Source organism: Anguilla anguilla, chromosome 3 (genome assembly GCF_013347855.1).
Source record: "Anguilla anguilla isolate fAngAng1 chromosome 3, fAngAng1.pri, whole genome shotgun sequence".
NCBI classification, from domain to species: Eukaryota; Metazoa; Chordata; class Actinopteri; order Anguilliformes; family Anguillidae; genus Anguilla; species Anguilla anguilla.
In genome coordinates this window covers 202,032-228,846 of record NC_049203.1, presented here as the reverse complement: position 1 = coordinate 228,846, position 26,815 = coordinate 202,032, and the positions used below count along the sequence as shown (strand labels likewise).

The 26,815-nt window shown below is 49.9% G+C and overlaps 1 protein-coding gene across 2 annotated transcripts in view; it reads left to right on the top strand.

Moving 5' to 3' along the window:
- Window positions 1-26,815, top strand: part of LOC118223570 (teneurin-2-like) — a 200,236-nt gene that overhangs the window by 84,275 nt on the left and 89,146 nt on the right. The window contains exon 4 of one of the 2 annotated variants that reach the window (XM_035410272.1): window positions 23,656-23,898. The exons of the other annotated variant lie outside the window; for it this stretch is intronic. Coding sequence (XP_035266163.1) covers window positions 23,656-23,898 — 243 coding nt within the window. The remainder of the gene's footprint in view (window positions 1-23,655; window positions 23,899-26,815) is intronic. 2 annotated transcript variants of the gene reach the window in all.

The window sequence follows — 26,815 nt, the reverse complement described above, 5'->3', positions numbered from 1 at the left end:
CTTGACTGCTTGGAAAGCAAGCACCAGTGTCTTAAACCGGATGCGAGCTTGCACTGGTAGCCAGTGGAGGGAGATGAGGAGGGGAGTGACGTGGGAGTCACGAGGGAGGTTGTAAACCAGACGTGCTGCTGCATTCTGGATGAGCTGAAGGGGTCTGGTGGCTGATGCTGGGAGGCCAGCCAGGAGGGAGTTGCAGTAGTCCAGACGTGACAGTATCATGGCCTGGACCAGGAGCTGTGTGGAATAATTGGTGAGGAGTGGTCTTATTCTGCGGATATTGTACAGGATGAACCTGCACGACCGGGTGGTTGCCGCGATATTCTCAGAGAGTGCCAGCCTGTTGTCCAGCACAACTCCAAGATTTCGGGCACTCTGCGAAGGGTGTAGGGGAGTGTCTCCTAAAGAAATGGGCAGATGAGAAGTGGGAGAGGTAAGAGAAGGAATATGGAGAAGTTCCGTTTTGTTTGTGTTGAGCTTGAGCTGGTGTTTGGTCATCCAGCTCTGGATGTCACTCAGGCAGGCGGATATGCGATCGGAGACCTGAGTGTCTGTGGGAGAGAAAGAGTAGAAAAGTTGAATATCATCTGCATAGAGATGATATGACATGCCATGGGCGGCAATAACAGGGCCAAGGGACCTAGTATACAGAGAAAAGAGGAGGGGACCAAGGACAGAGCCCTGAGGGACCCCAGTTGTGAGGGGACGAGGAGCTGATACTGCACCGGCCCAGGCAACCTGGAAGGAGCGGCCGGAGAGATAGGACGCAATCCAGTTGAGGGCTGGTCCGCAAATTCCCAATTCAGAAGTGTAGGATGGTCAACGGTGTCGAAGGCAGCTGAGAGGTCAAGAAGAATTAGGACAGATGAACGGGATGCTGCGTGTGCTGCGTGGAGAGACTCAGTGACGGAGAGCAGGGCAGTCTCCGTCGAGTGACCGGGTCTGAAACCAGACTGCTGAGGGTCTTGGAGGTTATGTTTAGAAAGAAAAGAGGAAAGTTGGTTGGACGCAGCACGTTCGAGAGTTTTAGATAGGAATGGAAGAAGGGATACCGGTCTGTAGTTCTGGGTGAGGCAGGGGTCCAGTGTTGGTTTCTTCAGAATGGGGGTGATGTGGGCTCTTTTGAAAGATGACGGGAAGGTGCCAGAAGTCAGGGAGGAGTTAATCAGGTGGGCGATGAAGGGGATGATCTCTGGTGAGATCAGCTGGAGGAGGGTAGAGGGGAGGGGATCAAGGGCACAGGTGGTGGGACGGTGGGAGAGCAAGAGTTGGGAGACATCAGGGAGAGAGAGTGGGGAGAAGGTGGAGAATGTGGGGAGGGTCATAGAGGGGATGGGGGGAGGGAAGGGTGGGGAGTCGGGAGGGTCAAGGGAGCTGCGGATGAGTGTGACCTTTGCTTCGAAGAAGGCTGCGAAGTCTTCAGCAGTAAGGGAGGTCTGAGTTGGAGGTGAGGGTTTACTGAGGAGAGAGGAGAAAATTGAAAACAGTTGCCTGGGGTTAGCAATAGATTTGTGTATTTTAGAGTGGTAGTATGTTGCCTTGGCAGTGGCAACTGCTGAGGAGAAGGAGTTCAGTAGGGACTGGTAGGCAGAGAGGTCCGTTGGCATTCTAGACTTCTTCCAGTTCCGCTCTGCTGCACGCAGGGCAGTCCTGGAAGATCGCAGAACGTCAGTCAGCCACGGGCATGGAGGAGATGGGCGTGTGGGCCTGGAGACAAGAGGACAGAGGGTATTAATGGCAGTGGAGAGTGATGATAGCAGGGTGTCAGAGGCCGAGTCAGAGGGAAGGGCAGAGAAGACATCAAGAGGGGGGAGGGAGGCAGTGACACAAGGGGCAAGAGAGGAGGGAGAAAGGGCGCACAGGTTACGGCGGACAGAGACAGTAGGGCTGGGTGGAGAGAAGGGGTGTGGGTGGGAGGGAAGGGGGAGTGAGAAGGAAACAAAATGATGATCAGAGGTATGGAGAGGGGTGACGTTTAGGCCAGTGCAGGTGGTATTCCTCAAAAATACGAGGTCGAGGAGGTTGCCAGCCTTGTGGGTTGGGGGAGAGTGCTGGAGGGAGAGGTCGAAGGAGTGGAGTAGTGGAAGGAAGGCTGCAGACTGGGAGGCTTCAAGGTGAATATTGAAGTCTCCGAGGAGGATGAGGGGGGCACCATTCTCAGGGAAGGAGCTGAGCAGGATGTCAAGCTCTTCCAGAAAATTTCCCAGGGGGGGGGAAACCAAACACCTCAAAACTCATTGGATGGTGCTACACCTTGCAGCAGGACAATGACCCAAAACACATTGCTAAAGCAACCAAGTTTATCAGGGCCGAAACGTGGAATGATCTTGACTGACCAAGTTATCGTCTGTGCGCGTGTGTGTACGTGTGTGTGTGTGTGTCTGTGCTTGTGTGTGTGCGTGTGCATGTGTGTGTGCGTGTGTGTTTCTGCCACGTTTCAGGAGGATATTCCATGCTGAGCCCCAATATGAAAAGCCTGGATGCTCAGATGTTCTCAGAAATACCCCTCTTCAGAATTCAGTTCCATTCAATTCAGTTTTAATTGTATAGCGCTGTTTGCAAAGGGCATTGTCCCAAAGCAGCTTTATACAGATCCTCAACTTCTAGATTCTGTTCCTTCAAAAATAGGTAATAAGCTCTCCAAACCTCAAAAGATGCATGTTTTTCCATCAATTTCTTAGTGATACCCAAATGCACTTTATACAATGCAGCATTGCAGTCTTTTGTGAATTCACATCTCTAAATCTAGCTCTTAAAAAAATAAAATAACATTTTATTATTATTATTTATTAGAATTTATCCATTTATTTTATGTACAAATTTCACAGATATCCACAGACGGACTCTTGCATTCACTCAGTCATCGTGTCCTTGAAATGTCCTTGATTTAGTCTCTGATATCTGCCGTCATCTCAGCATATGCATGCTAATTTAATTTGCTACAGCGAAAAAGCCATGGTCCTCAACCAATGAGTGGACTGTAACCTCGGGTCAGTCCAGGATTGGTCAGATTTCTGGCCACTCATATTTCATCGCTCGCCAATGACACCCCCCTCCCCTCCCAGGAAATCAGCCACCCACAGTCTGCTTGCTGCACATGAAGTGTCCTCCTCTGATGTGTATCTGTGTGAGCTCAAACTCATGGAGAGCACATGCGTGTTTCAGAGGAAAGCACATGCATGTTTCAGAGAGCACGTGTGTTTTAGAGGAGAGCATGTGTGTTTTTGAAAGAGAGAGAGGGGAACAGAACATCTGCTTCTGCCATGACCCTTCCTACTTCTCCTCTGACTCTGCCTCCATCTCTGCCCACTTCCCCCCCTTAATAAGCCTGTACTGGGGGAAGAAAGGCCTATGTTTGCCCCTCCCATTTGGTCTCCCCCACTGGTGCTGCTCTGGAAGAAATGTCTGTATTTCAGTACGGACGCTCAGAAGGAGCTCCGCTCTGTATTTATTCCAGAGATTCCATTATAAAACCATAAAATAATGGCCATATTCAGCCGAGCCATATTTATCACAGAAGTGCTCACCAGGGTTCGTTTATGAGTGCTTCTCTCTGTAATGGCCTTTCCTCTCTTAGGGCCTAAAACAGCTTGTGATGTCAAGTGCAATCAGGACCAATCAGGGTTGATTTCTCTAGTGACCAATAGGATCACAGCGAGACTTTACTGTGTCTCCAGGTTGAATGAACTCGGATGGCTGAGTTAATGACTCTCTCCCTCTGATAATCACGGTCCCCTCTCTGGCAGTGTGGCCCACAGCTGCAGTTATCTGCTGCTCTGCTCCTTATTGGGCTGCTTCTCCTCCGCATGGGTAACATCCCGCCCCCCTCCCTCAGCCCCTTCCTGCGAGCTGCAGTGGCAGTGAAACATTATTGATAGTTTTTTATGAATGTGTTCATTGTATCAGCGCATTACTAATGAGGACTTTATTCTGCGGTAATGACCTCATGCTTTACTCTGTGTGATGCCGGCCCCGCCCATCTCATCTCATCACGCCCCGCCCAGTTGGGCCCGTGGTGAAGTCTGCGTGGGTCCCACGGGAGGTACTACTAGCAATTTCACTGGGGGAAAAGAATATTCTTTCTGATCTTTTTTTTTTTTTTTATTTTTTTTTATTTTTACAACTTTCATAACGTTGAGGCCAGACGGACTGAACTGGCTTCCCCTGAGCTGTGTATTTTAGCTTGCAGGTGGGCTGGAGGGACAATGTGGTGTAGCTGGTTCAGTTTTTGTGAGATGGGTTTTTAAGGGTTTTAAAGTTTACAGCAGTTCACTGTTATGACTGTTTTAGGACCACCTCTGTGTGCTGGTGTAACAGGAAGTTCAGTGTAATGGCTGTCTCTGTGTGCTGGTGTAACAGGAAGTGCAGTGTAATGGCTGTCTCTGTGTGCTGGTGTAACAGGAAGTTCAGTGTAATGGCTGTCTCTGTGTGCTGGTGTAACAGCAAGTGCAGTGTGTTTATGTTCTGTTTTGTTTTTTTGTGAAGCCTCTGCTCTCACCCGTTAGTGTACCACTCCCAGAAGCCTCTGCTCTCTCCCCGTTAGTGTACCACTCCCAGCAGTCTCTGCTCTCTCCCCGTTAGTGTACCACTCCCAGAAGCCTCTGCTCTCTCCCCGTTAGTGTACCACTCCCAGAAGTCTCTGCTCTCTCCCCGTTAGTCTACCACTCCCAGAAGCCTCTGCTCTCACCCCGTTAGTGTACCACTCCCAGAAGCCTCTGCTCTCGCCCCGTTAGTGTACCACTCCCAGAAGTCTCTGCTCTCACCCCGTTAGTGTACCACTCCCAGCAGTCTCTGCTCTCTCCCCGTTAGTGTACCACTCCCAGCAGTCTCTGCTCTCGCCCCGTTAGTGTACCACTCCCAGCAGTCTCTGCTCTCGCCCCGTTAGTGTACCACTCCCAGCAGCCTCTGCTCTCTCCCCGTTAGTGTACCACTCCCAGCAGTCTCTGCTCTCGCCCCGTTAGTGTACCACTCCCAGAAGCCTCTGCTCTCACCCCGTTAGTGTACCACTCCCAGCAGCCTCTGCTCTCGCCCCGTTAGTGTACCACTCCCAGCAGCCTCTGCTCTCTCCCCGTTAGTGTACCACTCCCAGCAGCCTCTGCTCTCAACCCGTTAGTGTACCACTTCCAGCAGCCTCTGCTTTCACCCGTTAGTGTACTAATATTTTTGTTTTTTTACTCACCCTTTTCATCTTTCTCTCATTTCTCCTTCTTCCCCTTCTCCTCATCCCTCTCTCTCTGATCCTTCTCTGTCTCCTGGCGCTCACTCGTCCCCTGTGTAGCTGTCTGTGGTTACAGTGTTCTGTGATGCTGTTGCATCAGTCAGTGGAGCAGATTTGATGTGAATATGTAGAATGGTCTGATGTCCTGTTTCAAGGGGAAATATGAGAGAATATTACTCATTATGTAGGAAGGGGGGCTGTATTTAAATCACATTCCGCTGCCCTCCAAACCCAACAAACCAGAGCACTGTTTAAGATGACAGGGTATTGGTGGATTCAGGTATCAGGGAAAAAAAAACATGCCACTGCTTTCTTATCATCTCCACAATAATAATCAAGTTCTGTCTTTCAGGAAATAACTGAATAAATAAATGTCAGTAAATGGCAGCAGCGGCCATGAGCTGCCAGTCAGCCTGGCCCTGGTTTTACAGCAGCAGGCGATGCAGAGGTTCACAGGCCAGTTCAGCAGACAAACTGAGAGCGGAACACACATTCTGCATTACAAATAATCAATAACACTGGGTAATCAGACCTGCTCAATCCCTGTTACATATGGATGTGAGAGAGAGTGTGTGGGAGTGAGAGTGTGTGCACATGTGTGTATGTGGGAGTGAGTGTGTGTGTGTGCGCACGTGTGTGTGTGTGAGAGTGAGTGTGTGTGTGGGAGTGAGTGTGTGTGTGTGTGCGGGAGTGAGTGTGTGTGTGTGCATGTGTGCAAGTGTGTGTGAGTGTGTGTATTTCGGGGTGTTCACAGTAACACAGTAGTTATAAGCAGTTTATTGCTGCGGTATTAAGCAGTTTATTGCTGCTGTATTAAGCAGTTTATTGCTGCAGTATTACGCAGTTTATTGCTGCTGTATTAAGCAGTTTATTGCTGCGGTACTTTTTAATGCCTCTTTACAAAGTAGCCTTTTTATTTGGCTCCAGTTTTGCAGGGTTTGGACTGAATGTCTGCCTAGCTGTGCTGTTTTAGCCACCACCCACCCCCCCCCCCCACCCCACCCCCCCAGTCCGGCTGGAAGCCCAGTACAGGGGAACGCCGAACCCCCAGCCCCACCCACCCACCCCCCCAGTCCGGCTGTAAGCCCAGTACCGGGGAAAGCCGAGGCTTTGCTGCTGATTGGCTGTTTTATGGTCGAGCATTTCGCACAGCCTCTGAAGCGTGGTTATTTACTACCACGTCATGTATGATTAAACATAAAAAGGTGATGCCACCTGGTGGCCACGACCGGTACTGCATCCGATTGTTGTCATGGCAGTGTGTCACCTGGTCCTGGGTTTTAGTGATCAATGCGTTGACTGCTTTGAGACCAGAAATGCTGAACACAGATTGTGCCACTTGCAGAACCTGCAGGTCACAGTTTTACTCTGCTGATGTTCAGGCTCTGTTAGTCCTGTGCGCAGAGTGTTGTTATCATGCTAAGGCTTGTGTTACTCCTATACTGTGAGTGTTATTGTATGCGCTGTGTTCCTGTATACACAGCGTGTTATTATTATAGTATGTCCTGTGTTCCTGTATACACAGTGTGTTGTTCCCATTCGTTGTGCGGAGCTGTGAGCTCTGCTAGTGTGCTGTGTGTGCTGTGTGTGCTGTGTGTGCTGTGTGTGTGCTGTGTGTGCTGTGTGTGCTGTGTGTCGTCAGTCTTTCAGAGCAACACGAGACAGTGGTGCTGTTAGCACCCCCAGTGAAATACCCCGACTCTCCATCAGAGAGGTCCAGTCTGTTTGTCTGGGCCCCCACCTCCGTCTAGCCCCCCTCCAAGCAGTGAGCATGTGAAAAGAAAAAATTAAAAAGGAAAAAAAAAAAGTCCGGTCTCTCTCCATCATAAACCACACATCACCAACTTCATTAATCACATTTCTTTAAACAGCTCTCCAGCCAATTAGTCTCAGTGTTTTGGCAAAGCCAGGATGTGCAGTTCATTTATCACAGGCATTATGCAATTATCAGAACAATTACCTCCACCACGGGCCGCATCACGTCTTCCTCTCGTCTGCCACAGGGAGGACCCGTTCCTCCTCTCTTCCTCTCGTCTGCCACAGGGAGGACCCGTTCCTCCTCTCTTCCTCTCGTCTGCCACAGGGAGGACCTATTCCTCCTCTCTTCCTCTCGTCTGCCACAGGGAGGACATGTTACTCCATTGTTCCTCTCGTCTGCCACAGAGAAAAAGAGAAAGAACAGAGAGCAAGAAATAGAGAGCAAGAGGGAAATTATGATAGCGAGAGAGAGAGACAGACATGGACTGCCTCTGTGCTGATGTCACCTTGTGGAGGAGTGATTGGATTGGACAAGCAGGTGGAACGGAGGTGTGACTGGCAGACCAATCACAGCTTTGTCCTTGAGCAACAGGGTAATCTTGGGGTGCCTGTGGGACTTACCCCGGGGGCTTTGGGCCTGTTTGCTCAACACTGCCCCCTAGTGGCCGCTGGCCAAAGTGGTCAGTGCCTGGGAGATGGCCCTGGGGGGGGGGGGGGGTTAATCTGTTCCCCCTGCTCATCCACCTGCTCATAGCCGGCTCATGCGGGACGGAGGTCTGGATGCCCCTCCGGCCCCTCCTGGCTGAGATCCTAATCCAGATCGCTCCCATCCCAGCATGCAACTGCACCACACGCCGTCCCAGCATGCAACTGCACCACATGCGGTCCCAGCATGCAACTGCACCACACGCCGTCCCAGCATGCAACTGCACCACACGCTGCCTGATCTTCGATCGCGGCCATGCTGTCTGGCCCCGCGGGGGTGGGGGGCGGTGTGGGAGGGGGGTGTAGCGGGGATGTGGGTTGGGCTTCTCTGCACTCTGGCTCTCTAACCTCCACACTGTGCGACTTACTGGCGCCACCTGTCTGCTGTCACAGTACTGCAGTTTTACAGACCTTAAAGTGTTCAACCCCCATTTCTCTCTGCTTACCCACTGTTTACACAACTCAGTCAGCTATTTACTAATGAGTGTGTGTGTGTGTGCGTGCCTGTGCGTGTGTGCATGTATGCACGTGTGTGTGTGTGCATGCGTGTACCTGCGTGCGCGCACGTGTTAACTGGCATCGGACTGTACACACAGAATACGAATGCACAGACACAGAATTACCGCTCTGAAGACTCGGTGTGGCGTCCTGTCGATGCGTCCCAGCGCACTTCATTTACAGGCTGTCAGAGTGGCAGACAGGCGTCGATGTATGGATGAGCGCGGGATCACAGGGCTGTGCTGGAGAAAAGGTTAGACCCTGACAGCACTATTCCCCTGCGAGACGACATCTCGGCCAATGCGGATGGTAATGAATGGGCCTTTGTGTTAAAAAATCAAAAAACCAATTCTAAATATAACTGTGCATCTGCGACTCCCATTTCTCGCTGTCTCTCTCTCATTATCTTATGCAATACTTGCTAATTCAAAGAAGCCAAGATCAAACGTGTCAGACTGTGTCCGTTACGTCTGTGGAGAAGCTGTGTGCGTTCGCCAGCCTGTTGGATCCAGATTTGCTGCTCAGTGACTCACCATCAGGCTGTGAGTCCGGCCTTGGCCACACCCCTCTCAAACAGAATAGTTCAGTGGTCTTTGCTGTCTCTCTGTTTTGTAGCGGAATAGTTCAGTGGTCTTTGCAGTCTCTCTGTTTTGTAGTGGAATATTTCAGTGGTCTTTGCAGTCTCTGTTTTGTAGCGGAATAGTTCAGTGGTCTTTGTAGTCTCTCTGTTTTGTAGCAGAATAGTTCAGTGGTCTTTGTAGTCTCTGTTTTGTAGCGGAATAATTCAGTGGTCTTTGTAGTCTCTCTGTTTTGTAGCAGAATAGTTCAGTGGTCTTTGCTGTCTCTCTGTTTTGTAGCGGAATAGTTAGTGGTCTTTGTAGTCTCTGTTTTGTAGCGGAATAATTCAGTGGTCTTTGTAGGCTCTCTGTTTTGTAGCAGAATAGTTCAGTGATCTTTGCTGTCTCTCTGTTTTGTAGCGGAATAGTTCAGTGATCTTTGCTGTCTCTCTGTTTTGTAGCGGAATAGTTAGTGGTCTTTGTAGTCTCTGTTTTGTAGCAGAATAGTTAAGTGGTCTTTGCAGTCTCTCTGTTTTGTAGCGGAATAGTTCAGTGGTCTTTGCTGTCTCTGTTTTGTAGCGGAATAGTTCAGTGGTCTTTGCTGTCTCTGTTTTGTAGCGGAATAGTTCAGTGGTCTTTGCAGTCTCTCTGTTTTGTAGCGGAATAGTTCAGTGGTCTTTGCTGTCTCTCTGTTTTGTAGCGGAATAATTCAGTGGTCTTTGTAGTCTCTCTGTTTTGTAGCAGAATAGTTCAGTGGTCTTTGCTGTCTCTCTGTTTTGTAGCGGAATAGTTCAGTGGTCTTTGCTGTCTCTCTGTTTTGTAGCGGAATAGTTCAATAGTCTTTGCAGTCTCTCTTTTGTAGCAGCATATTTAATTAAAGTCATGTGACTGATATTGCGAGCACCACATGGGGAGGTGTGTGGGGATGACCCCCGCGGAGAGACATCTCGCTCTGCTGCATTCAGCTGTGCTTATAAAAGCTTAAGGGAAGCAGGGCTGGACAATAAACCATATCCAAGATTATCTCACGTGTTTTAAGTGTAATAGTCATCTCTCTCATTTCTGTGATTGTGAGGTGTGTTCAGATGGAAGCTGTGTGATGTCATCACCCCACAGAAAGGACTGGTGCTGTTCTTCCTTTCACAGAAGCATGTCTTGTGACTGAAGTTTGGATGTTTATTTCGGTGTGATTAAAGTAAGAAAGAGAAAAGAAAGCTGGTGGGCCATATGGTGGTGATGATTGTTATTATGCTTAAAAAAACATTTGATAATTGTGCTATTTTTATTTGCTTGAATATTTTGTATAGCAACCAAACATTTACAGGTTACACATTAGGGTTTTTTGTTTATGAGGCCAAGCAGTGAAAATGATTGATTGATACTGGATTTTTATTGATGCTTGTTTTTGTACAGTTACAGTATAATTCACTTCACATGTAATTTGTGTCGGTAAACTGCCTGCTGTCAAATACTATCGTACCATCAACAATATAAAAATGATCCTGCTATAATATTTTGGCCATATTGTCCAGCCCTCCCCAGAATGTCGGGTCTCTCCTGGTCACCCCATCTTCTGTTCCAAATGAGCAGGCTTGTTCTCCCCCTGTCCCAGGTGCTGCGGTCACTCCTGTCCTCTCATTAAAGTTATCATCACGTCTGTGGGGTCACCCTTCGCTCCCCTGTCCCCGGTGGGGGACGTGTCGCTCCATATGCCCCGGTAAGCTGTGGGCTGAGGGGTCCTGCAGAGTCGGAGGAGGTGACTTTCGGGAGAGTTTGTAAGTTACTGTCGCTGTTCCAGCAGAGAGCAGCCTGCAGCAGTTCTGTTAAAGACCTTCAGCCACAACCAGGCAGCAGTGCCACACACACACACACATGCGCACACACACACACACACACAAACACGCACTCACACTCACACACTCATACACACACTCACGTGCACTCATACACATACACATGCACACGCACTCACACGCACACTCTCACACTCATACACACACTCACACGCACACTCACACGCACTCACGCGCACTCACACACTCATACACACACACATGCACACTCACATGCACTCATGCGCACTCACTCACGCACACTCACACACACACACTCATACACACACACACACTCATGCATACACACACACACACACACTCACTCACATGCACACACACACTCACTCACATGCACACACACACACACACACACACACACACACACACACTCACTCACATGCGCACGCACACACACACTCACATGCGTGCACACACACACACGGGGGCGGGGTCGGTCTGTGAATCCTGCATGGGTGGGCCACAGGATTCTGCCTGTTCTTCCTTTAAAAGAAAATGGCTGTTCCAGCTTTGTCTAAGAGGGCCCACTTACTTACAGGTGTGTGTTGAGGCGTGCATGCGTGTGTGTGTTGAGCAGTGCACACGTGTGCAGGTGTGTGTTGAGGCGTGGACACATGCATGCAGGTGAACAGAAGTCTGTCACTGTTTCCTCCAGTGCAGGTACAGCGCTCTGCAGGAAGTACAGCCTGGTAAATAAGTGTCTTACGCGCTTGAGACTCTTGAAACACCAATGGATTATGTTCCAATTAAATGAGCAACTTTCTCTTTCAGAACAGAGATGTTCGCTGAGTCTGAGATCAAATCAGTTTTTCTTTGTGTCTAAATATCTCCATTCTTCCACCTGTTTACCTTTCCATTCATGTGCAGCTCTGGCACTTAATTAGCTGCGTTCATTTCCGTGGAGAAGAAGCGTCTGTAATTGGAATATAACAGAACTATTCAAGGTGGAGAAAAAAATAATAATAAAGAGAAGGGAAAAAAACAGAACTGGCTCAAATTACAGTGAGTGTGCTCAACTGTGTTGAGCTCTCCGCAAGGGGTGTGTGGTGTCTGTTGCAGGTGTGTGGTGTCTGGTGCAGGTGTGTGGTGTCTGGGGCAGGTGTGTGTGGCAGGTGTGTGGTGTCTGGGGCAGGTGTCTGGGGCAGGTGTGTGGTGTCTGGGGCACGTGTTTGGTGCAGGTGTGTGGGGCAGGTGTGTGGTGTCTGGGGCAGGTGTTTGGTGCAGGTGTGTGGTGTCTGTTGCAGGTGTGTGGTGTCTGGGGCACATGTTTGGTACAGGTGTGTGGGGCAGGTGTGTGGTGTCTGGGGCAGGTGTTTGGTGCAGGTGTGTGGTGTCTGTTGCAGGTGTGTGGTGTCTGGGGCAGGTGTTTGGTGCAGGTGTGTGGTGCAGGTGTGTGGTGTCTGGGGCAGGTGTTTGGTGCAGGTGTGTGGTGCACATGCACACACAGGCACACACTCACGCGCACACAAACACAGTGTGGCACAGGAAGCATCCCCATTTCAGAGACTGCTTGGTCCGCAGCTGCATTATGCAGTTTGTCTCGATGCCAAGTTAAAAGTTAAAACAATTACAGAACATAAGTCCAATTCCACCTGCTTCTGCCTGATTGTTCTTAAGTGAGACATTTACAGCTAAATAATGAGTAGCTATGAATGTTTAATTTGTTAATTTAAGTTATAATACTTAATTTGCCTTCATTTGTAAAACACCACTCCAGTCCCATTTAATTACATTTATTTCAGGCTTAAAGAAGTGTCCCTGATCACGAGAGAGAGGGAGAGAGAGAGAGTGTGAGTTTTATATTCATGTTGACTATCTAAAATAGAAGAGCAAATAAGCGTTGTATATGCATCATTCAGGGTGTGTGTGTGTGTAAAATTTGATGTTATTAATGGTTATGTTTTATATTTAGTCTTATATTCATCACTATGAAATACAGATGTATAGTCAGTACCTTCCACCAATTTGCCACCATTTTCCTCTTTCATTTCAGTGTTTTTGTCATTAATTCTGTCACTGTAGCTTTGACAAATAAATGTAATTGTTCATTTACTCAGTTTTGAAAATTTACTTTAGTAAACTTTGCCAAACTATGAGGGAAAAAAGTGCTTTCAATGGTGACAAAGTTTAGGAAAGAAGCGAGTATTGAATCTGGTCTTGAAAGAGCATCTTTTCATCTTCAGTAAGCACGTCAGAACACGCCTGCATTTTAAAAGAAGCTTTTCATTTGTTTCTGCTCGATCTGCCATTGGCGTTTAAGAGCAGAGCGGTGGTGTGTTTCTGTCTGTTATAGGCATTCGATAAAATGAGCTCTGAATTTGCACATTGGCCTATCATGTGTCTGTGCTATTGGGCGAGGAGAAGCAGGGCTCTGGCGCATGGAGGGGGCGCTGCTCACAATGTGAGGCGTGAGCCGCCTCTCTCTGCTCATCGATGAGCCTGCGCTGCCTCTCTCTGCTCATCGATGAGCCTGCGCTGCCTCTCTCTGCTCATCGATGAGCCTGCGCTGCCTCTCTCTGCTCATCGATGAGCCCACGCCTCTCTCTGCTCATCGATGAGCCTGCGCTGCCTCTCTCTGCTCATCGATGAGCCTGCGCTGCCTCTCTCTGCTCATCGATGAGCCTGCGCTGCCTCTCACTGCTCATCGATGAGCCTGCGCTGCCTCTCTCTGCTCATCGATGAGCCTGCGCTGCCTCTCTCTGCTCATCGATGAGCCTGCGCTGCCTCTCTCTGCTCATCGATGAGCCTGCGCTGCCTCTCTCTGCTCATCGATGAGCCTGCGCTGCCTCTCTCTGCTCATCGATGAGCCTGCGCTGCCTCTCTCTGCTCATCGATGAGCCTGCGCTGCCTCTCTCTGCTCATCGATGAGCCCACGCCTCTCTCTGCTCATCGATGAGCCTGCGCTGCCTCTCTCTGCTCATCGATGAGCCTGCGCTGCCTCTCTCTGCTCATCGATGAGCCTGCTCCGCCTCTCTCTGCTCATCGATGAGCCTGCGCTGCCTCTCTCTGCTCATCGATGAGCCCATGCCTCTGCTTTAGGACTGAAAACAGGCGCAACGATTATTCACTGACAGGCTAAGACAAGAACCAAACATTAGCTGTCCCAAATATAGTGTTTATTGGTGGCGCTGAGGCAGTAAACACCACTGCCCTGGTGCTGCCTGGTAGGCCCTTATATAAACTATAACAAACTACCTGCACTTGCTGCGCTGAGCTGGGTGGGGGGGAAGGCGTGCCAGGGTGTGGCATGTTCCAAAGCAGGGAGGGAGGAATTAATTTGCCTGTTCAACAGCACCTCCTGTGGTCATTGGGGAGACTACACTTCTGCGGCATGATCTGAACCGGAAACAGAGCCATTGATCTAAAGTGGAAACAGAGCCATTGATCTAAATAGGAAACAGAGCCATTTATCTAAACTGGAAATAGAGCTCTGATCTAAAATGGAAACAGAGCTCTGATCTGAAGTGGAAACAGAGCTCTGATCTAAAATGGAAACAGAGCCACTGATCTGAAGTGGAAACAAAGCCTCTGATCTAAAGTGGAAACAGAGCTCTGATCTGAAGCGGAAACAGATCTCTGATCTAAAGTAGAATCAGAGCTCTGATCTAAAGTGGAAACAGAGCCACTGATCTAAAGTGGAAACAGAGCTCTGATCTAAAGTGGAAACAGAGCCACTGATCTAAAGTGGAATCAGAGCCACCGATCTAAAGTGGAATCAGAGCTCTGATCTGAAGCAGAAATGGAGTGCTGATCTCGTGTGTCACCCTCTTTGTTCTGTTAATGCTCTTAAGAGCTGTCTATGTACAATCAAGTGCTTTGTCTGCTGGTTTCCATGGAGACCTTTAAAAATTTGCAAAGGCCTTTCAGTTGGGCTTCCTGCTGCGCAGTACTGGGAAGTCGCCATTTAGTGCAAACCGCTGCTGCTAGGAGACCAGCTCAGAGCCCCACCCTCTGAACCTTTCCCAACATCAGGAGGGTGGGGACTAGCTGTCAGTCAGACACCAGGGTGTGTTCAAGTAAACCAAAATGTTACCTGAACATCAGAAAACCAAAGTAGGACTGAACTGAAGTCCAGCAGAATGTTCCCGGTGTGATGACTGAGTTGGGTGGTTCATGTGACCAACTGCATATTTAAACTCCATAATGTTACCCACAACCAACCTGGCTTCAGCATAGGTTAGTGTAGAGATGGGTTAGTGTAGAGATGGGTTTGTGTAGATAATGGTTAGTGTAGAGATGGGTTTGTGTAGATAATGGTTAGTGTAGAGATGGGTTTGTGTAGATTATGGTTAGTGTAGAGATGGGTTTGTGTAGATAATGGTTAGTGTAGAGATGGGTTTGTGTAGATTATGGTTAGTGTAGAGTAGGGTTTGTGTAGATGATGGTTAGTGTAGAGTAGGGTTTGTGTAGATTATGGTTAGTGTAGAGATGGGTTTGTGTAGATAATGGTTAGTGTAGAGTAGGGTTTGTGTAGATGATGGTTAGTGTAGAGTAGGGTTTGTGTAGATTATGGTTAGTGTAGAGATGGGTTTGTGTAGATAATGGTTAGTGTAGAGATGGGTTTGTGTAGATAATGGTTAGTGTAGAGATGGGTTTGTGTAGATAATGGTTAGTGTAGAGATGGGTTTGTGTAGATAATGGTTAGTGTAGAGATGGGTTTGTGTAGATAATGGTTAGTGTAGAGATGGGTTTTTGTAGGGAAGGGTTAGTGTAGAGTAGGGTTTGTGTAGATTATGGTTAGTGTAGAGATGGGTTTGTGTAGATAATGGTTAGTGTAGAGATGGGTTTGTGTAGAGAATGGTTAGTGTAGAGTAGGGTTTGTGTAGATAATGGTTAGTGTAGAGATGGGTTTGTGTAGATAATGGTTAGTGTAGAGATGGGTTTGTGTAGAGAATGGTTAGTGTAGAGTAGGGTTTGTGTAGATAATGGTTAGTGTAGGGAAGGGAATGGTTAGTGGAGAAAGAGGTGTAGAAATGAAAGGGTGATAAAGGGGGAGGGGAAGTGGTTGCCTATTTTTAAAACCCTCTCCACAGGGATGTCCTGTGCTGCTATCCTTCATTTTAATGATCCAGACCTACACTGGAGAGGAGGAGGGGATACAGAAGAGGAGGGCTACAGTGGACAGACAGACAGACTGACAGACAGACAATGTACTTCGTATGTCTTTTGTGTGGCCTTGATTTGTTGTCACTCATCATAACCACACCAAAAAAAACACTTATTATTCTCTTGTCTCCTCTCGAACACAAAAAACACTGGCACACAATCTCTCTCCCTCTCTCCCGCTCCCTCTCCCTCTCTCCCTCTCTCCGCACAGACACTGTGGTTTGCCTTTTCTTGTCACAAGCAATTAATTTGCCCATTGCTTGCATGTATCGACCCATCTCAGATAAGCAGTGTAATCTGTTCGGTTTTCTGAAAAGGCAGTTTTCATGAATGACTTCGACCCGCATTTGGAAGCATGTTGAGGAATGTTGAAAATGGATGCCCATGTTAATGCTGCGCCGGATTCCTGGAGCGGCTGCTCCTTCCCCGCTGATCTCATGTGCATGCCGGCCCATTCCCCCAGATAATGAGCGTCACACCTGCTGTTTGATGCCGGAAGAATGTTTATGAATTCTGAGAAACCTGTACGTATAGCCCAAATAGATATCTGGCATCCGTGAGAATCCACACAGGGAAAGAGTTACACTGCGCAGGGCAGAGTTACACTGCACAGGACACAGTTACACTGCACAGAGTTACACTGTGCTGGACAGAGTTACACTGCGCAGGACAGAGTTACACTGCACAGGACAGAGTTACACTGTGCAGGACAGAGTTACACTGCACAGAGTTACACTGTGCAAGACAGAGTTACCCTGCACAGGTCCACAGTTGTGTGCCACAGCCAGTGTGTGAGGGTGATACTGAGGCTCTTATTGATGCAGCTTAGGGTTGGAATCCAGGTGTTCAAAGGCACTGTGTCACACTGTGGTAATATAATAGATGCTGTGTATGCTACTGTGTGTGTAAATGCAGATGGTGACATTTGTGGTGTGTGTGTGTGTGTGTGTGTGTTCTTATGGATTTTCTTTGTGTTTGTGTCGGTGTGAAGGCTGTGTTCAGGATGTGCGTTTGGTTTATTGTGTGTATTAGTGTAGATTAGTGTAGTGTAGACAGCTTTGAAGAGCCACTCTTTCAGAAAATCTAAAATGAGTTCATCCTTGTGCTCCCACATTCTGTGTAATCATGCTGGAGTGAGCGGTCCTCGTGCCTGGGTGGGTTTCGCACTGTTTGTTTGTTTGCCTGCACTGCTGTGTTCCGGTAATGTCTGTCATATTTCCCGAATATGAATGAGCCGTATGAGTCTGGTCCCACGGGGCCTGTTTACTGACGTAGTGCTTTATTGTTACACATGTAGAGGGAAACACTGAGAATACGGACTTCAAATCTCTATATCTGTAGCCTTTAATTATGACCCATCAGACTGCAGGAATCCTGACACGTTTTACACTGCAGTTGGTCCCTAATTACATCAGGACATTGACTGACTGGCCTGTTCTCCATGTGGCACTGCCGCGTGTTGGAGTGAGGTACAGCGTGATGGACACAGTGATGGCTGTCGAACCCGAAGCGCTTCCTCCGACACGAGTCGCTGATTTAAAGGGCGTTCTCTCTGCTGCAGCGGTTTGTTTGGTGAAGCGAAGGGTTAATAGCTTACGGCCTGCTGCTCCGGTCTCTGCTGGGGGCGGGGGACAGCGCGCGGGGGGGGGGGGGGACATGAGGGGGGGAACAGCGCGAGGGGGGGGGGGGGGGGCAGAAAACAGCGCTAGTCAACGTTACAGGCAGCATTACACAGAAACAGTGTACAATGTGATTTATTACATTTCCCTGCATTACAAGATTGTTGTACATTTTCCCTCTTTCATGAAAATGAACTGTCCGAATTTGCATTGTCTAAAGTGCACTATCTCACTCTCGCTCCAAGTCCCAAGCTGTAAGCCTATTGCCTAGTATTTTCATGATAAGCACCGATGTTAGACCTCTAGGGTTTATTCGCATAGCCAACTGAAAGTACAGGAATTGTACTGACTTGAATTGTAACGGACTCTAATAATCTACCTACTCCCCGGAATCGTTGGAAAAGCAATACTTAGGTTATTCTTCATCTTACTCCTTTTACTTGCCTATTCTGTCTGTTAAAACTGATGGTTATTGGTCTACTGTAGTACTGTATCCATGCACAGGGCCTCTGTATCATGTACAGCTATCATTCATGTGGCGTTTGGTCCATTAAGTGCTATAAGAGATCGTTAGCTCACCGGCAGAGGAGGCACTAGCTCTCTACGCGCCTCAAATAAGCACCTCAAATAAGCAGTATCTCCTTATTTTAGTTCAAAGTTCAGAACTATGTACATTTTATTTATTCATTTTATAAAATGTTTCCAATTAACTGCTTACAGTGCAAGTTCTCATGTAGGAGTATTTCCAATAAATGAAACAGTATATATAATAGACTAGGCAGGAGACAGCTGTGAACTCCTGGTACTAAACAGAGAGGAGCTCCACCAATCACAGAGCACTTTGGTAACAACCAACAGAGCAATGCAAACTGTGATTGGTGGATAGTATAATAGGTACGGAACTGGGCTGTGGATGAGCGCATCTACTGAATGCCTGTATTGTTAATGCAGTGGGTGCAGTTGGTGATGCTCCTGCTCAGTGTCATATCAAACAAACACTTATAACCAGGGTGCTCCTTTAAGTAAATGGTAAATGGACTGCATTTATATAGGGCTTTTATCCAAAGCGCTTTACAATTGATGCCTCTCATTCACCAGAGCAGTTAGGGGTTAGGTGTCTTGCTCAGGGACACTTCGACACGCCCAGGGTGGGGATCGAACCGGCAACCCTCCGACTGCCAGACAACCGCTCTTACCTCCTGAGCTATGTCGCCCCATTAAGTCTTGTCTGCAGTATTCATCCAAAAGATATATATCGCAACTTGCCTTGAGTGGAGTTGTTGGCGTGGGACATTTGGACAGTCTTTTTTTTTGTTTTTTTTGTTCAATAAAGTTTTGTAAACCGAGACAATATAATAAATAGAAATGCAGGCGTGTAACTAGTTTTTATGCATGCCGTGGACGCCCAGTGGTTATGTGCGTGTTGTGAACTGTCATTAAAAGGGAGAGAAAGATTCCTGAGATGGAGGATGGTGTGGGAGGGAGGGAGGGAAGGAGAGAGAGAGAGAAACATGATAGAAAGAGAATGAGACAAAAGAGAGATGGAGAGGTGGATGCTGAGTAAGAGAAGGAGCAGAAATAAGAGACAAAGAGAGGGGTGAGATCGCATGAGAGAGAGAGAGAGAACTTATGCTGCACTGTTTCTGAAGCTGTATGTGAGAGGGAGGGGGGAAGGAAAGAAGGAGGGAGGGGGGAAGGAAAAAGGGAGGGGGGAGAATGAGAAGGAGAGGTGGAATTAGAGAGGGAGAGGGAGATGGAGACGTAAGGAGGGAAGGAGAAGGAACGAGACAGGGAGAGGTGGAATTAGAAAGGGACCAAGAAGGAAGGAGCGAGGGATAGGGGGAAGTAGGGAGGGAGGGGGAAGGAAAGACTCTACACGTGTGAGTGTGCGTGTGAGTGTGAATGTGCGTGCGTGTGAGTGTACAGGCCCATTTTGTTACAACCAGCAACAAACAAGTCCAAGTGTATAAAAAAACAATCCAGAGACTGATCTAAAAACAAAGACCCAGATATTTATTAGTATAAATTATAAACTAACATGCAAACTACAGCAAACAAAAACCCTACAAAGTACACAAAACACACAAACCACACACAGCCCCAAAGAAGATCTCCCCAGCCTCATACTGCAGGGCATATGTTGGCCACAGGCAGGTGGAGGCAATCAAACAATTAAGCAATTAGGTAATTACCTCCACCTGTACTGCCCAGGCAAGCAGAGGCAGGGGACGTAACAACGTGTGTACATACATGCATACATATCCAGTATGATTATTTAAAGCAAGTCAGTGTGCTTACCTGTCAGAATGTGGTTATGTATTTTACTCCGGGTCATGTATTCGGTGTGTGGCAGTGGTGAGGCAGTGTTCTGAGTGGGGGTATTCGGTGTGTGGCAGTGGTGATGCAGTGTTCTGGGTGGGGGTATTCGGTGTGTGGCAGTGGTGAGGCAGTGTTCTGAGTGAGGGTATTCGGTGTGTGGCAGTGGTGAGGCAGTGTTCTGAGTGGGGGTATTTGGTGTGTGGCAGTGGTGAGGCAGTGTTCTGAGTGGGGGTATTCGGTGTGTGGCAGTGGTGAGGCAGTGTTCTGAGTGGGGGTATTCGGTGTGTGGCAGTGGTGAGGCAGTGTTCTGGGTGGGGGTATTTGGTGTGTGGCAGTGGTGAGGCAGTGTTCTGAGTGGGGGTATTCGGTGTGTGGCAGTGGTGAGGCAGTGTTCTGAGTGGGGGTATTTGGTGTGTGGCAGTGGTGAGGCAGTGTTCTGGGTGGGGGTATTTGGTGTGTGGCAGTGGTGAGGCAGTGTTCTGAGTGGGGGTATTCGGTGTGTGGCAGTGGTGAGGCAGTGTTCTGAGTGGGGGTATTCGGTGTGTGGCAGTGGTGAGGCAGTGTTCTGAGTGGGGGTATTCGGTGTGTGGCAGTGGTGAGGCAGTGTTCTGAGTGGGGGTATTTGGTGTGTGGCAGTGGTGAGGCAGTGTTCTGAGTGGGGGTATTCGGTGTGTGGCAGTGGTGAGGCAGTGTTCTGAGTGGGGGTATTTGGTGTGTGGCAGTGGTGAGGCAGTGTTCTGAGTGGGGGTATTCGGTGTGTGGCAGTGGTGAGGCAGTGTTCTGAGTGGGGGTATTTGGTGTGTGGCAGTGGTGAGGCAGTGTTCTGGGTGGGGGTATTTGGTGTGTGGCAGTGGTGAGGCAGTGTTCTGAGTGGGGGTATTCGGTGTGTGGCAGTGGTGAGGCAGTGTTCTGAGTGGGGGTATTCGGTGTGTGGCAGTGGTGAGGCAGTGTTCTGAGTGGGGGTATTCGGTGTGTGGCAGTGGTGAGGCAGTGTTCTGAGTGGGGGTATTTGGTGTGTGGCAGTGGTGAGGCAGTGTTCTGAGTGGGGGTATTTGGTGTGTGGCAGTGGTGAGGCAGTGTTCTGAGTGGGGGTATTCGGTGTGTGGCAGTGGTGAGGCAGTGTTCTGAGTGGGGGTATTCGGTGTGTGGCAGTGGTGAGGCAGTGTTCTGAGTGGGGGTATTCGGTGTGTGGCAGTGGTGAGGCAGTGTTCTGAGTGGGGGTATTCGGTGTGTGGCAGTGGTGAGGCAGTGTTCTGAGTGGGGGTATTCGGTGTGTGGCAGTGGTGAGGCAGTGTTCTGAGTGGGGGTATTTGGTGTGTGGCAGTGGTGAGGCAGTGTTCTGAGTGGGGGTATTCGGTGTGTGGCAGTGGTGAGGCAGTGTTCTGAGTGGGGGTATTCGGTGTGTGGCAGTGGTGAGGCAGTGTTCTGAGTGGGGGTATTTGGTGTGTGGCAGTGGTGAGGCAGTGTTCTGAGTGGGGGTATTCAGTGTGTGGCAGTGGTGAGGCAGTGTTCTGAGTGGGGGTTGATGGGTCTGACGTGTCAGCTGCTCACTGGGGTCGGCAGGCCCTGCAATGGACTTCAAAGGGGGGCGGGGGGCAACAGGAGTGCGTGCACGGGTGTGTCTTTGCGCTGAAACTGGAGGATGTAAATTTGAGGCTGTGGGGCAGAACAGGGGTGCGGGTGCATCTGCGTTTAAACTGGAGGATGTAAATTGAAGGCTGCAGGCGGGCTCTATATGAATATAAATGTTTGGTTGGCGTGCTCGCCATAAGTGACAGAGTTTGTCGCTAATGTAATTACCGCGGACTGACTTCCCTCAGAGCTGGTGCCTGATTGGCTGTTCCACCCCATCCTCCCCTCCCCGCAGGCTGGTGAGTGACAGACGTGGGGGGGGGGGGGGGGGTGTGTATATGCAACCTTTTTTTATTCGGCGTATGAAACGTGCACAATGCAGTCTGATCTCGGCTGAGGAGGTCTGAATGTTATTTCAGCTCTCTTAGAATATGTCTCGGCTCATGGTCAGAGCTAACTGTTTGAATAATCATATAATTTTACAATATTCAAAGAATTTGAATATTATAAAGGAGAAAGCAGCATTTGTGTATGTCTACATTCTGATTTTGCTAAAAGGTCTTTTAGATTGCTTCCATGCTTAAGTGCCACCATTGAGGAATTTGTGAATAAGTGCTTAATCTTTTTATCAGTCTGTCAGGCATGCGGTGTTTGTGCAGCAGGCTGTGTCTGCCACCCTGATGCCCTTTACTGTGGGTGTCTGAGGCTGAATGGAAGTGCTTGTGTTTCCATCTCTGGCTTTGGGTGCCTCTTTCTTTTTCACTCTATTTCCTCATTGCTGTACGTGGGCTCAGGACTGAGTGAATTGCACCTTTAATACTGTCTGATTGCTGGGTTGTGTGTAATAGTCTGACTGCTGGGTTGTGTGTAATAGTCTGATCACTGGGTTGTGTGTAATAGTCTTATTGCTGTGTTGTCTGTAATAGTCTGATTGCTGGGTTGTGTGTAATAGTCTGACTGCTGGGTTGTGTGTAATAGTCTGATCGCTGGGTTGTGTGTAATAGTCTGATCGCTGGGTTGTGTGTAATAGTCTGATCGCTGGGTTGTGTGTAATAGTCTGATTGCTGGGTTGTGTGTAATAGTCTGATCGCTGGGTTGTGTGTAATAGTCTGATTGCTAGGTTGTGTGTAATAGTCTGATTGCTGGGTTGTGTGTAATAGTCTGATCACTGGGTTGTGTGTAATAGTCTGATCACTGGGTTGTGTGTAATAGTTTTATTGCTGGGTTGTGTAATAGTCTTATTGCTGTGTTGTCTGTAATAGTCTGATTGCTGGGTTGTGTGTAATAGTCTGATCGCTAGGTTGTGTGTAATAGTCTGATCGCTGGGTTGTGTGTAATAGTCTGATCACTGGGTTGTGTGTAATAGTTTTATTGCTGGGTTATGTGTAATAGTCTTATTGCTGTGTTGTCTGTAATAGTCTGATTGCTGGGTTGTGTGTAATAGTCTGATTGCTGGGTTGTGTGTAATAGTCTGATTGCTGGGTTGTCTGTAATAGTCTGATTGCTGGGTTGTGTGTAATAGTCTGATTGCTGGGTTGTCTGTAATAGTCTGATCGCTGGGTTGTGTGTAATAGTCTGCTGGGCTCTGTACGGCTTTATCATTGGTTACTGGGTCCTGTGTAGTTGGATTTCAGTTTGGTGAGATCACTGTGTACCATTAGAGCGGATATCAGGCCTCAGTATTTATAAGGTTATAACAGAGACCACAGATGGGCTTTGCCACTGTTGCTGTTCTTTCTCTCGGAGAGAAGAGAAAAGATCGGTGCAGTTTGGACACTTTTTCAGCAGTGCTGTTTCCACGGCGCTCTGTTTCCACGGTGCTTTGTTTCTCTTTTTGCATGTTTGTTCAAGGTCTACTAGAAAAAATCAATCTGACAAAAATTCCCACAGTTTTCCTTTTGATGAGAAATGAATGACTGAGTATCATTCCCATTTAAGAGAGCCCCCCCTAACCCATACCCCCCATTATGGTGAGGAGCTGGATCTCTGGATCTGGATTTAAATCTGACATTTTACATGTTTGTGTGGATAGAGGCATTCTCCTCCTCCCTCACTCTCCCTCTCTCTCTGATGAACATGGCTTGTCACATCCAGATAATGTTTCCTCCATCCATCCCTCTCTCCCTCCTCTCTCTCTCTCTCTCTCTCTCTTTATCTTGCTCTCCTCCCCTCTCCCCCTCCCTCCCTCCGTCCCTCCCCCTCGCTCTCTCTTTCTCTGGCATCTCAGAGCAGCGGTCCTCAGAGTGCAGGTTCTCTGTCGTGTGTGTGTGTGTGTGTGATGGAGCTCGCAGTGCTCCTCTCTGCCACCAACTGAAAGGATCTCTTTCATTCCCGTCATCTATCCCCTTTTTCTTTTGCTCTCTTCTTCTCCTCCCCTTTTTCTGCTCTCCATCTCTCTTTTCTCTCTGCCTTTTCTTCTTATTCCTGGTTCGCCCCTTGGCTGTGGACTGAAGGCGGGAGAATAAAAGGCTCAGACAGAAGCTTCTCCAGATCTATTTCAACTTTACCGGCGCCTCCATCCCGTCCTCCTCTTTTCTCTGTGTCCGTGGCGACGGCGCCTCCCCCCGCCGCGCGCGGCTCTGTGAAGGATTGCGTCTGGCGCCCGCGGAGCGTGCCGCGGGAGAGCCGCGGCGAGTCGCGGGAGAGAGCGATGCCTCACACGGGTGGCAGAGAGAAGACGCTCTCTCACCAGGCAGGTAGGACCTGAGCTCTCCCCCCCTGCCCTTCACCATCCCCCCCCCCCCCCCACCCTGTACCTCCTGCCCTATGCCCGGTCAGTCGCCGGGGAGGACCGGGTATGGAGGCGGGCGGAGGGAGAGCCTCCACCCGCTAGTGCGCGTGAGTGCGGGTGTGTGTGAGTATGTGAGAGTGTGTGTGAGTATGTGCGAGTGTGGGTGTGTGTGAGTATGTGCGAGTGTGGGTGTGTGTGAGTATGTGCGAGTGTGGGTGTGTGTGAGTATGTGAGAGTGTGGGTGTGTGTGAGTATGTGAGAGTGTGTGCGAGTGTGGGTGTGTGTGAGTATGTGAGAGTGTGTGTGAGTATGTGCGAGTGTGGGTGTGTGTGAGTGTGGGTGTGTGTGAGTATGTGCGAGAGTGGGTGTGTGGGTGTGTGTGCGAGAGTGGGTGTGTGTGAGTATGTGCGAGAGTGGGTGTGTGGGTGTGTGTGAGTGTGCGAGAGTGGGTGTGTGTGAGTGTGCGAGAGTGGGTGTGTGGGTGTGTGTGAGTGTGCGAGAGTGGGTGTGTGCCCGTTTGATGTCTAAGGCTCTTCAACGACCTTGTTTGAACAAATGATTGCCAACAATGAAACTCTGAGAATCTCTCAGAACCTTGCTCTTCTGTGTGAGTGTTTGTGTGTGTGGGTGTGTGTATATGTGTGTGTGTGAGAGTGTCTGTGTGTGTGTGGGTATGCGTGCGTGTAAAGTGTATGTGTGTTTGTGTGTATGTGTGTGCGTGTGCACGTGTGTGGTCTGAGGCAGGAACAGTGTCTCAGGTTAATAGAGGTGTTTGAAATGACTGTTGATTGACAGTAATGACTCCAGCACTGACAGGATGTTGACGGCTTTAGACAGATGTGCAGATCCTGCTTCTCTCTGTATCGGGCTACGCATGCACATCCTCAGAGCTGCTCTCTGAGCCTCCTGCCTCTTTAAATGCGTTTGTTTGGAAGCAGTGTTGGAGGGATGCTTGTGCACCCCTTTCGGGAGGTAAACTGTGAACCGTTGTGTGGAGCGCTGGGCGCTAGAGCAGCCCCTCCCTCTGTGTCCCGCCTGAGGAAGGGCGAGCTGATCCCAGACTGAGATTTGGGGTGTGTGTGTTGGGCCTGCATTCAGCTCGCAGGGTTCCCCTGAAGAGGAAAGAACTGAAGGAATTACTCGCGCTTTTCTAGAGGAGAAAAGTCTTCTCCGTCCCCCGTCCCCCCCCCCAGCTGGTGGCGTGCGTAGCGGATGCTCCAAGTCGCGGGTCTCCGGAGGGGTCAGTGTGGTGGGGTCAGTGTGGCGTGGTCAGTGTGGCAGGGTCAGTGCGGTGGGGTCAGTGCGGCGGGGTCAGTGCGGTGGGGTCAGTGCGGTGGGGTCAGTGTGGCGGGGTCAGTGCGGTGGGGTCAGTGTGGCGGGGTCAGTGCGGCGGGGTCAGTGCGGTGGGGTCAGTGCGGCGGTGGGGTCAGTGCGGCGGTGGGGTCAGTGCGGTGGGGTCAGTGAGGCGGGGTCAGTGTGGCAGGGTCAGTGCGGTGGGGTCAGTGCGGCGGTGGGGTCAGTGTGGCGGGGTCAGTGCGGTGGGGTCAGTGAGGCGGGGTCAGTGCGGTGGGGTCAGTGCGGCGGGGTCAGTGCGGTGGGGTCAGTGCGGTGGGGTCAGTGTGGCGGGGTCAGTGCGGCTGCGTCAGTGTGGCTGGGTCAGTGCGGTGGGGTCAGTGTGGCGGGGTCAGTGTGGCTGGGTCAGTGTGGCGGGGTCAGTGTGGCTGGGTCAGTGCAGTGGGGTCAGTGCGGCGGGGTCAGTGCGGCGGGGTCAGTGCGGCGGGGTCAGTGCGGTGGGGTCAGTGCGGCGGGGTCAGTGCGGCTGCGTCAGTGTGGCGGGGTCAGTGCGGTGGGGTCAGTGCGGTGGGGTCAGTGCGGCTGCGTCAGTGTGGCTGGGTCAGTGCGGTGGGGTCAGTGTGGCGGGGTCGGTGCGGTGGGGTCAGTGCGGCGGGGTCAGTGTGGCGGGGTCAGCGTGGCTGGGTCAGTGCGGTGGGGTCAGTGCGGTGGGGTCAGTGTGGCTGGGTCAGTGTGGCGGGGTCAGTGCGGTGGGGTCAGTGTGGCGGGGTCAGTGTGGCGGCTCCCGCAGGAGCGGAGCACAGATATTCCTGCTGATTTATCCGGAACTTGAAGGCCGTGTTTAACCTAACGGCGTGCCCAGGTGGTGTGGAACATGCTGGTGGTGCTGGTGGTGTGGAACATGCTGGTGGTGTGGAACATGCTGGTGGTGCTGGTGGTGTAGAACATGCTGTTGGTGTGGAACATGCTGGTGGTGCTGGTGGTGTAGAACATGCTGTTGGTGTGGAACATGCTGGTGGTGCTGGTGGTGTGGTACATGCTGGTGGTGCTGGTGGTGTGGAACATGCTGGTGGTGCTGGTGGTGTGGAACATGCAGGTGATGGGGAACATGCTGGTGGTGTGGAACATGCTGGTGTGGAACATGCTGGTGGTGCTGGTGGTGTGGAACATGCTGGTGGTGTGGAACATGCTGGTGGTGTAGAACATGCCGGGGGTGTGGTACATGCTGGTGGTGCTGGTGGTGTGGTACATGCTGGTGGTGCTGGTGGTGTGGAACATGCTGGTGGTGCTGGTGGTGTGGAACATGCTGGTGGTGTAGAACATGCCGGTGGTGTGGAACATGCTGGTGGTGCTGGTGGTGTGGAACATGCTGGTGTAGAACATGCTGGTGGTGTGGAACATGCAGGTCATGGGGAAAATGCAGGTGGTGTGGAACATGCTGGTGTAGAACATGCTGGTGGTGTGGAATATGCAGGTGGTGGGGAACATGCTGGTGGTGCTGGTGGTGAGGAACATGCTGGTGGTGTGGAACATGCTGGTGGTGTAGAACATGCTGGTGGTGTGGAACATGCTGGTGTGGAACATACTGG